Source organism: Centrocercus urophasianus, unplaced genomic scaffold, assembly GCF_019232065.1.
Source record: "Centrocercus urophasianus isolate 14NV4802_14NV808 unplaced genomic scaffold, USGS_Curo_1.0 seq_58, whole genome shotgun sequence".
Lineage (NCBI taxonomy): Eukaryota > Metazoa > Chordata > Aves > Galliformes > Phasianidae > Centrocercus > Centrocercus urophasianus.
In genome coordinates this window covers 469,342-484,745 of record NW_024885177.1, presented here as the reverse complement: position 1 = coordinate 484,745, position 15,404 = coordinate 469,342, and the positions used below count along the sequence as shown (strand labels likewise).

The 15,404-nt window shown below is 44.4% G+C and overlaps 1 protein-coding gene across 1 annotated transcript; it reads left to right on the top strand.

The window, feature by feature from the left end:
* Positions 1–1,692: 1,692 nt before the first annotated feature.
* BNIP3L (BCL2 interacting protein 3 like) lies at positions 1,693–14,379 on the top strand. The gene is made up of 6 exons (XM_042836193.1): positions 1,693–1,867; positions 6,997–7,183; positions 8,245–8,317; positions 9,444–9,547; positions 10,377–10,526; positions 11,630–14,379. The coding sequence occupies exons 1-6, from the start codon at positions 1,783–1,785 to the stop codon at positions 11,676–11,678; spliced, it is 648 nt and encodes a 215-aa protein (XP_042692127.1). The 5' UTR covers positions 1,693–1,782; the 3' UTR covers positions 11,679–14,379.
* Positions 14,380–15,404: the final 1,025 nt, after the last annotated feature.

The window sequence follows — 15,404 nt, the reverse complement described above, 5'->3', positions numbered from 1 at the left end:
TATTTCAGCCAGCGCAGCGTAGATGAGAAAACGAAGAAAGATATTTGCTAATGATCATCTAGAATGGGATAACTGTGACAGTTGTACGCACCCTAACCCTGATAAATTCTGATAAAAGTCATCTTTTTTGCTGAGTAACAAGGAGGTGAAACATTAATGCAGATGGGTCTGTCTGAATTTGTTTCAGTCTCTGATAGCCGCAGTGGTGCTACCACACAACAGTGATCCCCTGCCCCTATTTATATCCCCACGGCTGCTGATGGGAATGGCTTTGTGTGAAGGCCTCCATCAGTGCTCTTAGGGGGCAAAACGCCAGATGTGTTTGTGTGGGATGGGATTGGTTACAAAGTTCCATCAGAGATACTTCAGGCCTCCAAACAGACCTTGGAGTTTAGGTGGTATCACACAGAATGAAGGTAGTGAAACTGATTTATTGAGAAATGAAGGCAAGTTAAATTGTCTGTGGTGAAGTTGTTCTTGCTGGATCGTTCTCCAAGAGTCTCGATGAAAAAGGAGATTAGAAGCAGGATGATCCTAGAAAAGTTCTATCTGCAATACAAAGTATCTGTGGGAACTGGCTCTGCCTTCAGGCATTTATACGCTTGATCTTCAAGATGATATTGACTGTTATCTTAAAACTCAGGTGATTTAGAACCTCATGTTCTATATATGGCTATTTCATGTTAGCTACTTAGAATACATGGTTGATGCAGAAGCTACTCTTGTTGTAACTGAAGAAACCTCACCAAGGTCAGGTACGTGTTGGCGCCTGTATTTCACCGCATTTGAAGTATTTCATTGCATTTTCAGGTCTATTTTCCCTGGAAATTCAGTGTTATTCTCGTTCACAGTACAGCAGTAGGTGCATGAGTAGCCTGAGGATATTTCTCATTTTCATACTGAGAGGAAACGGGTGCAGACAAATAATTTCACTTTTTATAGCTAAGAACAAGTCCGGTTTTGTTACATGGGTGCCCTCTTCTCTCTTAACTCTGCCACCATTTAAGTAAACTGCTGCACTTTGCTGACTTAGGCTAGGTCTTAGAGGTTTATTTGGCCAAAGTCTTAAAAATTCAGTTAATTAGTACTGGGAGACCTAATCATGTTTTGTGGACCTACTAGTTTCGTTGGCTTTAAATTATTCGGGGCAAAATCAAGATGGCTGAGCTGGGGGAGAGGTTTTGGAGAACGACGCTTTGGCTGCGCGGGTTCGACTGCTTCCCTCACAGCAGCTGAGCGCGGGCAGGAGGACGCACTGCCTCCTTCATGGGAAGCGGCACGGCCGGACCCCGGGCAGCTGAAGTGGTGCAGGCCGACCGTGTCGGGCTGTGAATGGCGGAACGGGATCCAGGAAGCCTTAGAATAGCGGGAAATGCGATCACTTCTCTCTGTCGAAGGATCAGTGAGGCGCAGACGCCGTGGGGGCTCGGTTTTCCAGTCACTCTGTGCCTGAGGCTCTGCCCCCTCCTCACGGTTCGCGCTCTTCCCGCCCACCCAGGCCCCACGCGCGCTCGTCCGCAGGCGCGGCGCTCCCATTGCGAAACGGCGCATGCGCGGGGCGGTGGCAGCGGGACGTGCGCAAGCACAGCGGGCGCCATGCTGCGCGGCACGCGCCCCGGGGCGGGCGGCGCGTGCGCAGCGGCGGAGGGTGGGAACGGCGCGGCTCGCGCATGCGCAGAGCGAGGAGGCGGGGCGGCGGGGCCCGGAGCGGAGTCCGGGTTTGTTGTTGTTGTCCCAGCCCCAGCGGCTCTCTGTCTCCTCGGCCGCCGCTCCTGCGCCGCCATGTCCAGCCCTCAGGAGCCGCCGCAGCACAACAACAACAACAACCCGCCGGCTGAGGGAACGCAAACCGAGCCGGGCCTCAATAGTGAGTGCGGCTCCGGCCGGCGTGCGGGAGCGGAGCGCGAGCAGGCGGGGGGCGGCGGCGGGGCCCGGAGCCCCTTCCCCCGCTCCGGGCTGCGATTGGCGGAGCGCGGGGCCGCGCGAGCCGCCGGGGGCCAATCGGCGGCGTCCGGAGGGGCTGCGAGGAGCGGGCTCTGAGGCGGGCAGGGCGGGCTGAGGGAAGGGGGTCTGGGCTGAGGGGGCAGGGGAGGGAAGTCGAGCAGCTTGGGGTGTCGGGGTCTGGGCCGACGTGGGGCCGGAGGGGCTGCGCTGAACAGGGCGAAGCCGAGGGGAGCGGAGAGGCTTTGTGCTGTGGTTGAACTGAGTTTATTCAGAAGCTAAGATGGGGATACGGCACGGCGGGGGGAGGAGCGCGGCTGGGAATGAGTTTATTCAGTGGCTGAGTCGATACCGCTGACGTGAGCTGTTTTCCTCTATATCCGGCGTCTGTGTCAGCTGCTCCCTGCATCCTTTTGTTCCCGGGATAACGCTCGCGTGGAGCATCGCTGCCTGCGCTGCCCGCGGGCTCCGGTGCTCAGCTGGCAGCGCTTATCCCGTGTGCGAAACTGCTGCCTCGGTGTGACCGCTGAGGATAGCCCAGGTGAAGAGCCGGATAGACGGTGTCAATGATTAACCATCCCTTCGGGGTTTATGGTGAAGTCAAACTGACGATGAGATGCAGGGGTTGGCTGAGCTCTTGTCACTCACTGAGAATTGCAATAAGGAGTAAACGGTGGCCTTCTCGTAACGCTGCTGTTGTGTGATGGTGGTGTTACGCCTTGTGATAAGGAGTGCAATTTGTGCCCACCTGTGTAAAACAGGTATTTCTACCCAGTTATTCAGGGGTGCTACAGAACAGTTTTGACAACTTAAGTTTGCAGTGTGGAAACCTCATTGTGGCCTTCCAGTACTTGAAGGGAGCATATAAACGGGAGGGGGAATGGCTGTTTGTGAGGGTGGATGGTGACAGAACCATGGGAATGCTTTTAAACTGAGACGGGGGAGGTTGAGGTTGGATATCAGGAGGAAGTTTTTCGCACAGGGCGGTGAGGCACTGGAACAGGTTGCCCAAGGAGGCTGTGGATGCCCCATCCCTGCAGGCATTCGAGGCCAGGCTGGATGTGGCTCTGGGCAGCCTGGGCTGCTGGTTGTCGACCTGCACACAGCAGGGGGTTGGATCTGATGAGCGCTGTGCTCCTTTTCACTCTAGGATTCTATGATTCTGTCTCGATGTGTTGATGCTTCGTTTATAAATTGCCATCTTTGCTTCTGTACTTCATTATTTCCACGCTGTTTTCTGCTGGTGCATTCAGTTACTCTGTGAAACACATTAATCAGCTGTAAGATGGGAACCACGAGGGATGAGCGCTGTAAGCCCAGGCTGGATCTGCCCACGTAGATCTTGCTGCTGGGCCAGTGCATAAAGGCTTAGCAAAATCAATGTGATTACTGGAGGTGGTGAGCACAAGGTATGAGAGGAAATGCTCAGTAATCTGTGCTCGGTGAACAAAACGAGTGCAACCAATCAGCTGCACGTGGCTTTAGTCCCTCTTTCAGATGTTCAGCTGCTCCACAATGCTTTGGTGTTGTAGGTGCATTTTCTGCCATTATATAAGCTTTTCAGTGACCCTTTTCAGGCTAATGAGTTGAGACGCTTATTCATTTTGCTCTGTGTGTCATTTGTGTGTGTTCAAGGCCTTTCATTCAGAGATCTCCAAGTACTTGAATTGAAGGGCAGAAGACCTGGGAATAAAACTGGTAACTGAATCTTTGCTTTGTTGGGTTCACCAAAAAGAAAACAAAAAAGCTTACATGCTTTCGGAATCCTGGATGCTTCCTCCATTTTAATTATTACAGGACTCTGTTACATATTGACAAGGCGTCAGTCCCACCTCAGGCAGGAGCCCATCAGCTCTGTCATGGAAAACTTGCTTAATAATTACTACTGTGGGAATCTGAACAGGTTGCTTTTCTTTTTGTTTTTTTTTTACTTGTTAATGTTGTACTTCTTTGTAAGAGCTGCTGTTTCTTGGTTTATTCGGGCTGATCGTGGCTCAGACTAGAGAGCTGCTTACTGCTTTTATTTCTACACACGCACCTACCTGAAAGTACTCTGGATTTCTCTATTTAATAAAAGCTATGTGTGCAGGGTGGCTGCACGCCAGGTGCCAGCCTGTTGATGCTTCAGTTTTGCAACAGGATTTGGGAGAGCTTGCCTGTGAACCAACTTAATGCTTCTGCAGAAGCCCTTGTCAGACGCTGATCCTGGGCTGGTCGGCTCGCTGTGGGCTCCCACTGACTGCATGAGGGTCCCGCTGGATGGGCTGCAGTGCGATAGAAATGGGGAGCAACTACTCCACACCTCAGTTATCTTAATTATTTCTACTTAGGCAAGAAAATATGTCAGCCTTGCTCTTAGAGAAGAAAAGTCAGGAGGTGTAACTCCTTGTGAATAGGCGGTCAGTGCAATTTACATTAACCAGAGGCCTGGTATGAAATGGCTAACAGGTATTTCTGCTGGTTTTTCTCTTAAGAACACGATCTGCATGTTGTTTCCTGCCAAAAATATGAAAAAACTTTGTCACTTTTTCACAAATATTGAAATTCTTCAGAAAAAAAACTAAGCATGTAACATGGTTAATTTCTTCATAAATAGCTACAAAAATTTTGTATATATCCATTCATAATGACATAATTTGCACTGGAGCATGGCCAGAATTCACAGAATCTGGGAGAGAAATGTCGTTTTTATAAACAGGTTCTGGGTTATTTTTTCCCCCCCCCAGATTTTGTGATTTTGGAAGGGAGGAGGAAATAAACTGAGGGGGCTCCATTGATGGTTCACGTGAGAATGCTGAGTTCTACCATACCTCCAGCTGAACAGCCAAGTGGGATATGCAGTAAATTAAGCACTCTGTGGGTGACGAACATCACGGGTTGCTCTGCAGAGCTTCCTTGTGCTGCTGCTCCGCAGGCAGAGGCTGCCGTCCCTGTTTGGCTCTGTGGAGCTGCAGGGTTTGCTGGCTGTAGCTCCCAGTGGGAGGATGTGGCGTGTTGCAGCTTGATGTCAGATTAGGCTTCCGTGAGTGTATTTTGATTCATTAAAAGTGAGGTCAGACAGGGAACGTGCTGCTGGTCATGTAAAGCGCTGCTCGGCGCGCTGGGGCTCTGTGCTCACGGTTAATTTACTGCTCTTCCTGGCGTGGCTGCAACGTTTTTTAGATAAACAGCGAGTTTTGTCAGTCCAGGCTGAACACCCATAAAGCTTCTGTGGAACCCAGTGCTGTGGAGGGCTGTCTGGAGGCTGACGGAAGCAGCCCAGTATCTCCTGGGGTTGGTGTGTAATTGTGTGCAAGCTCAGTGCACACCCAGATTCCTCGCTTGTGAATACAGCTTGGGGAAAACAGGCCGTCAGCCTTCCTGTGTCACTGAGGGGTTCACAGAGCCGGAGCTGGGCTGTAAAAACAAATGGAGCCATTAAAGGTGCATCTCATAAGGCAAGAAACCAGTGTTGAAGTTTTGAACCGATGCAGGTAATTTTAAGAAGCCATTTCAGCTGTTTTGTTTGTATCTGTAGGCTTCATTTTCTCTTTCTTTTTGGCTGTTTTTACCTCAGCGATCAACCATTCACCTTCAGATAGTGTCAGTGATGTAACATACGTGTGAAATCATTGTCTCACTGATAATGGGAAATAATGTTGCACTTTATACTTGTGAGAAATCGGAGATCTTTGCCCTCCCTAATCAGGATCTTCTCACATGAAAGTGTTGTTTATGCTCCATGTGCTGTACTGCGTTAAACAGAAACAGCATTTTTGTTCAGGAAACTGCTGTGACCTCTTTGGGAGGACGCAGAAACTTCAGAGATGATGGAATTAATGCTGTGTGTTCTTGATGTTCTGATGGTGTTTCAAGTAGTTCATTGTGTTTGCAGCTCAGTTTTTAATCAAGTATTTAAACGGTGGCTGCATCAAACGCAACATGACTTTAAAAGGTTATTAATGTAGTTGAAGAGGCTTTAACAGCAGCAGTGTCTGAAGGCCTTACAGCTTTCCTAACAAAATTGACAAAATGGAACACCAGAAGATCCTAACTGCAAGTGTTTTCTTACACAGAGCCTTGGAACACAGCTAAATGACAGGATTCTATAGCATGGGTAAATGCAGTGTGAAATTCAGTAATTGAGGTGGTAACTGCAAGGAGAAACCCGTCAGTTGTCGCTGTGTGAGGCCAGTAGGTCTTCTGTGGCTGCGCAGTCACAGGGCTCTGGGCTTGTATCTTAATGAGGAGGTTGGAGTTGCAGTCGGATAGGGAATGTACTTACATATTTGGAACAGGTTGAAGGGTGGAGATCTGTTTTACCTTCACCCCTCGGGACGCTGAGTGGTGCAAATTGAAACTTGGCTCTCGGGAATGTGGGGGTAAAGACTTTTTAGTTCAGTTAACCTGCACGTGAAGTCGCAAGGAACACGAGAAGTTCCACCTCAATCTCAGGAAGCGTTTCTTTATTGAGGGGGTGGCTGAGCACAGGTTGCCCAGGAAGGTGTGAGATCTTACAGGATGTTCAGCAGCTGCCTGGATGTGGTGCTGGCTGCAGCTCTGGGGGGCCCTGCTGGGCTGGGACTTGATGGGCCCAGAGGTGCCTCAACCCTCAGCTGCCTTGTGGGTCTGGGAACGCATGGGGTCTTTTTTATGGTATGACTTCTGTGTAAGTAAATGTGAAGAATTTCCTTTGAAAAAGGAACATAGGAGTAGAACAGGGAAAGAGGAGTGATTAGTGTAGCTGAGTGATACGCAGATAATGGAAACTTCAAACTGTGGGGAGAAATGTGGTCTGTTGAAGTATTGATTTTGGGGGAGATGTGGGACAGTGTGCCTGGCTTCAGGGGTAGGAAGCAACATAACATTTTGGAGGTGTTTTTTTTTTTTTTTTGTGCAACATGAAGAAACACATCAGCCTTGTCTTCAGTACGTGTTTATGAGCTTTTTCCCAGCACCAGTGTGTGTTATCTGAATTCACCACGTTCAGGGCCCTTTTTCTGTGTGCACTTGATAAACTTTACATGGTTTTAGCTTCACTGCTTTTAATGAAATGATGTCTGGCTTGCCCAACAGGTTCCTGGGTGGAGTTGCAGATGAACGGCAATGGCAACAGCAATGATAATGGCAATGGGAAAAATGGAGGGCTGGAGCATGTCCCATCATCATCCTCCATCCATAATGGAGACATGGAGAAAATTCTTCTGGATGCCCAGCATGAATCGGGACAGAGCAGCTCAAGAGGTAGCTCCCACTGTGACAGGTAAGTGAATGTTTGCTGTCCTGCATGCTGTTGTTTGCAGTTTTTAATCCTGTTGTTGTTAATTGAAGGGTAATGTTTTTTCTCCAGCTTAAGTGTGTCATGCTCCAGCATTTGGAGCACTTGCTTGCTCTTGACCAGCAAATAAATCATTTCACTGTTACAGGAAGCCATGGAATCTAGAAGCAGAGGTTACATCCACACTACAGTTAAATTCTACATTGCCATAAACCATTCAGGGTATGAAATATATTAGCTTTATTGGCTCATTAGTAACAATATGATGTACATATCCTTGTTTTCAGTCAAACATAATAAAATGCATCACTGGACTTGGCAGAAAGAAAGAATTTGTACTTCCTGCTTTCAGTATTCTGCTTTTTTTCCAACGAAGGCAAAATATCTTTGCCTGATAGTATAACCCCTAGAGGCACAGGTGAGCATTATGGTATTCCTGGTTCTTCATTGTGCCTTTCCCTTGAAGGCTTTAGGGCAGTTTTGGAGGCCCATAAGCAGTTTCTATGGATAATTTTACGTGTTCATCTGCTTATGTCTCCTCTGGATTTTCTGAATGATGGCTGTCTGTTGAACTCTCTTGCCTATTGTACACATTAAGTAGCTGCTCAGTAATAAAAGATATTTAAAATTAGTTAGGCCTGATTTAATTACAGACTGTATAGGCAATCTTTGAAGGCACTTCATGCAATATTTAAAACAGAACAGTTGCTTTAATAGAAAGTAAACGGCTTCTTACCTCTTTATTGATAAGGAACTGGCTTATTTTCTTAACTGCCAGTACTTCAGTATTTTCAGTCCAAATTCTCTGGGATGGCAGTCAGTCCTGCTGAGAGAGGTGGGATTACTTAAAATAAAAAAAAAAAAAGGGCAAAGCAAAGGTTTTATGAAGTCATTTTTATCCTGGTGACTGTAGTCTGTTACTCATTTGAATAGTGTGCAGAAGCACGTGTGGAAATGATTGAGCTGAGATGCTATTAATGCTAATTATTCTTTAGCTGAGAATACAGTGTGACAAAAGTGACATAATGAAATCAATTTTTCTTTAGCCCTTCACCTCAAGAAGATGGACAGATAACGTTTGATGTGGAAATGCACACAAGTAAAGACAGTAGTTCTCAGGTATTTAACATTTTAAAACAATTAACTTTGAAAAATATGTTAAAGTTGTAGGTATTGTGCATATAAATCATGCCTGGGTCGATACTGGGAGAACTTGAAGGGCAGAGCGGGTTTTCTGTCACCTCAGAAGGTCTTTAATATCATATATTTTACCTGTCAAAGGAAATCCATTGAACTGCTGCTCTCTAGCAGGTTTTTTCATTTTGAGACCCCGATGGTCGCTGTGTGCATCCATCAGCTCACACAGTGAGCAGTCTTCATAGTACAGACCGAGAGGAGACTGATGCCAAAGTTAGTTTGCTAATGAAATGGAATTTGCTGTCTTCAGCAGCATAAGAAAGCAATTCTGGAGGAAAAAAAGCCTTGCATTTAATTGTGTCTAAGATCTGGCCAAAGAGCAGGACTTGCACTGGAGCCCTGCAGAGAGCCAGAGCTCCCTGAATGAAGTTGCTGGCCAGGTCTGCCATCTATTTTGTTGAATTTGATTACTTTTGTCATGGTTCCCACTTATCTTAACAGTCATCTCTCTTATTTTAATTCTCAGGTCCTTTTAGCTAACTTTTTTTTTCTTATATCAAGTGATGTAATGTTAACTCCTTGGGTGAAGGCAGCTGAGTGCTTGACTTTCCCTGCTGCCCCTGAGGTGCACCCAGGAGAGTCCCCTCCTTGCATGTAACAGTAATTTTAAGTAACTGCTTTAGGACCTTCTAAGTATTCTGTTTGAAGCATTTTCATTTTGCCTTTCTGTGCTTTATCTACATTCTGCATGCTTTAAATCAAATGTCATGAAATTGTTTTTTTGTAAAAACTGTGTTTAATTACAATTATCATTAAACAAACAACAAAAAAAAAAAAACCAAACAAAAATATCCATGTGCAAAAAACCCAACTTACTGCTGTGTTGGGCTCCTAGGTGTAATAACATAATTGGTGACATGCTGACGTCTGCAGTGCCTTCTTTCAGAACAATAAAGTCTCTCTCAAATAGTAGGTAGCGTGAGAACACTTGCTTGTTTTCAGGTGCTGCCATTTGGTGCTTATCAGTTTATTCCTGTTGTTGCTCTCAACTTAATGCCATGAGGAGGAGCTAACTGGCTGTTACAGGGTTTGTCTCGTGTATTTTCAGTCTGAAGAAGAAGCAGTAGAAGGAGAGAAGGAGTTGGAGGTGTTGAAGAAAAGTGCTGACTGGGTGTCAGACTGGTCGAGTAGGCCTGAAAACATTCCTCCCAAGTGAGTTAAACTTTTCTTAATGAATTTTACAGAACTGTGTGGGTTGGAAGGGACCTCTGGAGATCATCTAGTGCAACCTCCCTGCCAAAGCAGGTTCCCTAGAGTTCCTTTGCATGCAGGAGGGAAGAACCATGAGACTCACTTAGAAGCACTTATTCTGTCTGTGCAAATAAGGCCAACTCTGGGACAAAGAGTTTTCTTTTGGGAGGCTGTAAAAAGTTGAGGCAGTGAAGTTTGCAAATCATAATAACATCAGAAAGCCTTTTGCTGAAAGTAACCTGAATCTATGGCAAGTTGATTACGAGGTTTCTGTGCAGAATTATTGGGAGACCTGGTTGCTTGGAGCTGGTATTAACAGGTTGTTGAATGGAAGCTTTGAGCAAGTCTCACAGATTCTCTGTGCCTTTTTTCTTTCTGTGTAAAATATATGATGTTCATCCAGTGGAGGGGAAACATTGAGAACCTTGAATGCAAAGCCTTTTAAGAAAGCAGAGGATGCTGTCTGCATCTGGCAGACTTCTGTGTCTCTGTTTGGAGCAAAAAATGAGGCTCTTGCTAACAAATCCCATCCATCTCTCAGACTAACCTCTCTTCAGCTGCTGCTCCCTTTGTCTCTATACTGTCTATGTAAGTGGTCTCTTCACAATGCCTCCTGTTTTTCTCTTTGCTCCCCTACTCTGTAAAGGATCTCTTGCTTTGATCTACAGCTCTTTGTACTTAAAAAAAAAAAAAAGTTTCTGCAGAGATCTGTGCATATGTGTGCAATAAAAAAAAAAGGCAACAATAAGAAAGTGTTGAATTTTTTTCTCTCCTCCCCCTTTTCTTTCAGGGAATTTCATTTCAGACATCCTAAACGTTCGGTGTCTTTAAGTATGAGGAAAAGTGGAGCAATGAAGAAAGGTGGCATTTTCTCTGCAGAATTTCTTAAGGTTTTCATTCCATCTCTGTTCATATCTCATGTTTTGGCTTTGGGACTAGGGTAAGTATTAACCTAATTCTCACTTCAACTTTTTGCATCTGGCTTTGATTTTCTGCTTTACTTGAATGTCGGGTGCTTGCTGAAAAGGGCTTTGTCTGGAGTAACTCGAGTGTTGTTGCACCTTGCCTTTTTGCTTTTGTTTTCAAATGCAGGAAAACGTTGCAGCAATGGTAATCATGAGTCTGTTGTATTTTATAGGTCAAGTTTCTTATATTGAGAATGCATGGATTATCATGAATTTGCAGATAACCTTTGCAATTACAGCACGTACCAGCTGGTTATCCATGCGTTCTCAAACACTTCAGGTTATGTAGGGAAAGTAAGAGCAGGTGGAAAACTGTAATGTTTATTAACCATTACAAAACCACAGTGTGCAAATACTGGCTGCTGAATTTCTCTGTGCGGTGCATTCTCTGTCCAATGCTGCAGTTCTCTGGTATTAGCAAATATAAAGGTTTGAATGCTTAGGTGCATGAAATACTGGATGTGTCCTGTGAGATCAGCTGCTGATTTGCTCAGCAGTGTTTTCCATGCCTGCATAATCCAACATTTCTGAGCTTGCTTAAATTCTAACATGTTTATCCATCTTGGGTTCTTTTGTGAAGGACAGAAAGGCACGCGTTGAGAAAATTAGGAGGATAGAATCTATGAAAGTGCATTGTAAGATAGCTGTGCTACTGTGTAAGTGTGCCTTCTGCGTGAAACGCTGCCTGAATATCAGAGGTCCGTGTTTCTGTAGGTGCTCAGTTCTTATCTCTTCGTTTTCTGGCAATGCTTTGTTTTACTGCAATAGTCATCTGGGAGCGGTGCTGAGCTCTTCAAGAGCCCCCTCAGTCAGGTGGTCTACAGAGGCATCAGGGCTCCTGGGCCGGGTGCTGCACAGCTTGGAACTGTAAGCAGCCCAGTTACTGAACACTGGTAACATCAGTGCTTCTGGGCTCCCCTGACAGCGTCGCTCTTACGTCGTTTTATAAATGAAATGAAGTCCTTGGGAGAACCTCATCAAGCCTGAAAGACAAATCAGAATAGCAGAGTGCCTGAGAACTGTGAGAAGCGGGGAGTATTCCTGTGAGCTGTGATATGCTTTATGCTTTTTATTTCAGCATCTACATCGGAAAACGACTGACCACACCTTCAGCCAGCACTTACTGAGAGACGGGGTGCAAAACCTGGACCCCCACGTGACCTGTGAAGGTGTTTCTGTCTCGTTTAGTACGTTCGACTTGAGACCGTTTTAAGCATGACCCTGACTTCACCCTTTCTTTACATATCCAGGTTTTTGCTAATTCTGGAATTCAGTATTGTGTTGGAACTCTGTTGAGGTGTTTTGCTATCCACATTCTTTTCCTCTCTCCTCCCATTCCCTTGCCTCTTGGCCTGCAAGACACGTCAGAGTTGCTGAACAGAGTTTACAACTGTCTATATGTTGCAAGGGCTTCTCTCAATGCAAAATGCCACCAGCAAGTTTTAATTTTATCAGTGATGCTGTTGCCTCCTTAGTGCAACCTGACTTAAATTGCAGTTGTGCATGGTATAAATGTGACTGTGTTATAGTGATAAACTTAAGTACCTTCTGAAGAGAATTATTGATTGGAGTGAAATTGAATTCTGCTTTTGAGAAACAAACCGGTTGTGAAATAAACAAAGAAATTCCTGGCAATAAAACATGGTTTAAATCAGCTCACAGGGGAATTTCCTATATGCTCCCCCTTACGTTGGCTAGCACCATTTGATTTGCAGGAGGCAAAGACTGCATAAGTTTTAAAGTAGAATACCTAAATCCATCAGCATATTTTAATAGTAGATAATTGTTGTAATTTTGTCTTTTCTATGAAGTCAGCTCCTTATTCCTTGTAGGAAAGCTGTCTGATGCCTAGAAGTGATTAGAAAAAAATGCACTGTTTGCATGTGAAGAAGCTTTTTCTTTTCCTTACTTGTTTTCTTGAGGGAGAATTTTAAATGTGAAATCTTCCTATGAAATGTAGTTTTAAATTAAGGAAAAACCCAACAGCTGTAGGTGTAGTTAGGCTCTGTGTGAAAGGATCGATGCTGTTTGTCGTGGAACCATTTTACATTACGATAACGGGGCAGTTTCGGAAGACGAAGTGGTTGACCAGACTTCAAGGGGACAATCTTGCGGGTGTGTGAGGGTCCAGAGGTCGCGGAGCTCTGAAACGTCCTTTGCAAATGAGTTTTCAATATTCCTCTCTGTTTACTGTACAATCTCCTTCGGGGGGACGTGGGACCTGAACGTCGCCTGCGATGTCTCATGTTAGCTAGACTCCTTGCTCATGTTGAACTTTTACCTTAGGGAACATTAAGCCTTGTCCTCCTTCAGTGACACTTCTTTTCAAAATGTGAAGCTTTAGTACCAAATTGTTACAAAGCATTGGGACGTCCGTGTCCTGAAATAGATTTTATTGGATTTCAGAACATGTAGCATGACTCTGAAGGATAGAATACTCTTTTATATATATATATATGAATATATTAAAAAATATGGTATAGACTTTAATACTAAGTATTTAGGGAGCAATGCTAATTTTAAGGCTAGCAAAAATCTCGTTTAAATAAAAACTTTAGTAGTCTGACTTGTAGGAAATATTAAGAAAATACAGTCAGCTGGTTTGGAGAGAACAGCCACCTGGATTGTTTGCTTGCATCAGATTTTATAAAGTTGAATATCCGATTCAGCAGTGGTCACTTGGAACAGCTTGCATAGCAGCTAAATCCCAGTTGAGGTTTGGTTCGAGAGAGCTTAGTTAGCTCCCAGGAAGAGAAGAAGCTGAGTGTAAATCCACTGCTAACCTGTGCTCATTCTTATTCCCTACTTCTGAGTGCTGTTGGAGAATGCTTTCGGGGTAAAAGAGCAGTCGGCCATTCTGTGGGAGACATCTGCTTTCCTTGTATCTGGGAGTGCTGCTGGTGCCCGAGTTGCTACAGCTGCATCTTTGTTTCAAGTGTGGATGTTGGGTTTCACCCAGAGGTGGGGGAGGTAGGGAGGAAGTGGTGAGGGTGGTTCAGGTGCTGCCGAGTGCAGAGCTTTGCAGTCCTGAAAAGCTGAGGGGATGGGGAAAGGCTGATACACTTTCAGTTCTAATTGTAGCACCTTGTTTTGTATCAAAATTGGAATAGTGGAAAAAGTAGGGAATACTTTCCTTTGACAAAATAAAATTACCCCTTTCTAAATTAGAAGGTATTTCTTCAGAATATGTGATAAGTAACACTGCAAGCTTGTGGCTGGGGTATCAACATACAGTTTATAATATTTGAAGGAGCCATGAAATAAAAAATGGTAAAGATTACAGCTGAGGGATGAATCCATGATCACTGTAGTGATGCGATGCTATTTATTGATGCCCTACTATAAACTTGGAATGAAAGTCTACGACTTCTGGTTTTACAAGGAACAGAAACAGACTATTTCATTTGAAAAGGGGTTTCAACTGTTGATAGTTGAAGTTTTGTTAAGGTAGATGTTTAAAAAGCTTTATACCTGTTTACAGTTTTGGAAAAAAAAAAAAAAAGCAGGCTTCATTTTTCTTACATGCTTTGAAAACTGGCCTAAATACTTGTAAATATGATCAACAAAAGATTGCATAAACTCACACATTGAAAATGCAGCAGGTAATGTAACTGCAGTCAGAACACATTCACTGTTTTAAGAAGTGAAAGCTGAAGATCATAAGAAACTCGAAATTTTTAAATTGACATTTATGGAAATATTGGAGTGAACTGAGCCAAAGTGATTATGCATCTTCTTAAATTAGTTAGCACTTTGTAACATTCTATACAGTTTACATGTATAAGTTGTAGCTTATAAACATTTTGTGCCATTAAAGCTCTCACAAAACTGCTTGTCTGACTTTATTTCCTGCTGCGCCTTTTTCTTTGCCTTTCTTTTTTTAAAAGCAGGACTGCTTTGTATCATGCTGTATGGAGCTTGTATTCCATATTGCTTGTGTAACACGTGGGTTATGTGAATGTGGAAGCTGCTACTTATAGGCTGGAATAATTCCTTTTCTAAGGTGGCTTGGGTTGGTTTATTTGAGTCTCCCAATACCATCAGCTTCTTTTTCTGAAGCACTTAATAAAAATACTTCTGTTGGCAGTGTCTGCCTGTGCACTGCGTCCAAGGGAGAATCTGAAGCAAAATGGCACAGCAGCATGAGATGTCAAGTGGAACTGATAAGGTTTTGTACTGTTAGTCCACTCTGCTCCGTTTGTTCCTTTCCTGTTTTCTACTTCTGTTAGATTTGTGGATTAAAGAGTAAGGGGCGGAATCCCTCGTCGTTAATCTGCCTCCATGTTCTTGGTTCAAGCCCTGCTTACTTCTGGGAGCTCCGCACTGGAGGAATTCAGCTGGAGGTTAGAAATGTGAAGCGTGATTCTGACTCTTCCTGCCTGCTTTATTTACCTGGTGGTTTCTTCTGTGGTTTTAATGTTAAAAAAAATCCAGAATTCTTGGAAATTGATTTTTTTTTTTTTTTTCCCCAGGGGAGGGATATGTATAACATTACAAATCCTACTAGATTTCATGAGCTCCTGGTGCAGTTTGTGCTGGAGGCTTTGAATGTCCAATTCTTGGAAGCAGTTCTACTGAACAGGTTTGTGGTGTTTGCATTTGTGCAGCAGTTACTGGAGGACAGACATTTGTTGCACACTTGATGGAGTCTAATGTGGTGTTTTGCAGAAGAATGAATGCAGGATGGGGCTGCACAGAGCAGATCTGGTTTTCTGTTACGAATCACACTGCAGTGGAATGTTGCTGGACTTAACTTTACTATTTCATTCAAGCTTCTTTCCATTCTGGTGCAAGAATACTGAAGTAAGAACTGAAGAGAAGGGACTTGCAAATTTCATTTAGAGCAACATATT